A 1,889-nucleotide genomic window follows, 5' to 3' on the forward strand; every position below is an offset into this window, starting at 1 on the left:
GGAGCGGCCCGGGAGATAACCGGCGGCCGCCGGATCCGCGGCGTTTCCTGCGGGGGCCGGAGTTCGGTGTCCCGCGGGGGAGAGGAGGGGTCGTGGACCCGCTGAGCCCTCGCTGTCCCCGCAGTCTGCACCGGCACCGACATGAAGCTGCTGCGTCCCTCCAGCCCCGAGAGCCACTACGAGACCCTGCGGCACCTCTACCAGGGCTGCCAGGTGGTCCAGGGCAACCTGGAGCTCACCTACCTGCCCGCCGACGCCGACACCGCCTTCCTCAAGGTGCGCAGAGGGAAAACACCCGGAAGGGGGGGAAGGACGGGGGTCGGCCGGCTCCTCACCCTTGTTCCCCCGTCCCAGGACATCAAGGAGGTGCAGGGGTACGTGCTGATCGCGGAGAACAGCGTGAGCGGGCTGGAGCTGCAGAGCCTGCGCATCATCCGCGGCACGCAGCTCTTCCAGGACCGCTACGCCCTGGCCGTGATGGGCAACGCCGGCTCCGCCGGGGCGCCGGGGCTGCGCCAGCTCGGCATGAGGCACCTCACAGGTGGGGAAGCCCCGACCTGGGGCCAACACGGGTGATCGGGGGTGTGGGTCGCTGCTGCTGCAGTTGGGAGCTGCTCGGTGGTCCCACGGGATGGCAGGTCCCTGTCCAGGTCTGGGTGTCCCCATGGCAGGTCCCCACCCAGGACTGGGTGCTCCCATGGAGTGGCAGGTCCCTACCAAGGACTGGGAGTCCCCACGGGGCTGCAGGATCCCCTGTCCTCATGCTGACCCCCCTACCCGTTCCCCCCACAGAGATCCTGAAGGGAGGGGTGCGCATCGAGAGGAACCCCGAGCTCTGCTTCCAGGAGACCATCCTCTGGATCGACATCCTCCACCGGCACAACGAGTTCCGTGGCGAGATCCACGTGGACACCACCCGCAACCGCAGCTGTGAGCGCCCCAGGGGGGTTGTGGTGGTACCAGGGAGGGGTCTGGGGGTTTCCAGCCCCTCTGGCATCCCCTGTTCACATTTTCCCCCACGCAGGTCCCGACTGCCGGGCGCTCTGTGCTGAGGGGCGCTGCTGGGGCGAGGGGAAACAGGACTGCCAGACGTGTGAGTGTGGGGCCCACACAGGCTCTGACCCCCCCAGGGACCCCCAAAGCCCCTGGGATCCCCCTTTCCTTCCCTCTGTATGCCCCTGCTCTGCTGATCCCCTCTTGGCACCCAAATCTCTGTCCCAGACACTCCCTGGACTTTCCATTTGCCCCCCCAAATCCCTGCCCCACTGACCCCTATTTGCCACCTAAATCTTGCCCCCAGAAGCACCCTGACCTTCTGTTTAGTCCCCAAATCCCTGTTCCACTGAGCCCTACATGGCACCCAAATCCTGGCCCCAAAGATCCCCTAAAATTCCTGCTCTGGGAGCCTCCCCTTACACCCCAAATCCCTGCCCTGGAAGCCCCCACTTGCCCCCCCAGATTCCTGTCCCACTGCCCCCACTTGGCACCTGAATCCCCACCACACAGATTTTTGCCCTCGGAACCCACCTACCCTCCAGCCCCTCAGCCTGGGGACCCCCCCATTGCCTGGAGGAGGGGGATCCATGGGGGTCCCTGTCCCCAGACTGTCCCTCTGTGCCCCTGCAGTGACCAACAGCTGCTGCCATGGCTGCCCACGCTGCAAGGGCACGAAGCCCACGGACTGCTGCCACGAGCAATGCGCCGCCGGCTGCACCGGACCCAAGCACTCCGACTGCCTGGTGCGCATGGGAGGGGGGCCCTGGGGGTCCTGGGGGGGGCAGGGGTCTCACAGCATCCATGTGTCCCCCCCAGGCATGCCTGAACTTCAACCGGAGTGGGATCTGCGAGCTGCACTGCCCCCCGCTCGTCGTTTACAACTCGGACACCTT

General features: G+C 66.6%; 1 protein-coding gene across 1 annotated transcript in view; it reads left to right on the forward strand.

The window, feature by feature from the left end:
- Positions 1-6: 6 nt before the first annotated feature.
- ERBB2 (erb-b2 receptor tyrosine kinase 2) overlaps positions 7-1,889 on the forward strand; it is a 4,619-nt gene continuing 2,736 nt past the window's right edge. The window contains exons 1-6 of the mRNA XM_008643226.2: positions 7-276; positions 355-541; positions 793-930; positions 1,025-1,093; positions 1,627-1,739; positions 1,813-1,888. Of these exons, the coding sequence (XP_008641448.1) occupies positions 142-276; positions 355-541; positions 793-930; positions 1,025-1,093; positions 1,627-1,739; positions 1,813-1,888 (718 nt within the window). The 5' untranslated portion in view covers positions 7-141. The remainder of the gene's footprint in view (positions 277-354; positions 542-792; positions 931-1,024; positions 1,094-1,626; positions 1,740-1,812; position 1,889) is intronic.

The sequence above is a fragment of the Corvus brachyrhynchos genome, unplaced genomic scaffold, assembly GCF_000691975.1.
Source record: "Corvus brachyrhynchos isolate BGI_N302 unplaced genomic scaffold, ASM69197v1 scaffold30, whole genome shotgun sequence".
In the NCBI taxonomy this organism is placed as follows: Eukaryota; Metazoa; Chordata; class Aves; order Passeriformes; family Corvidae; genus Corvus; species Corvus brachyrhynchos.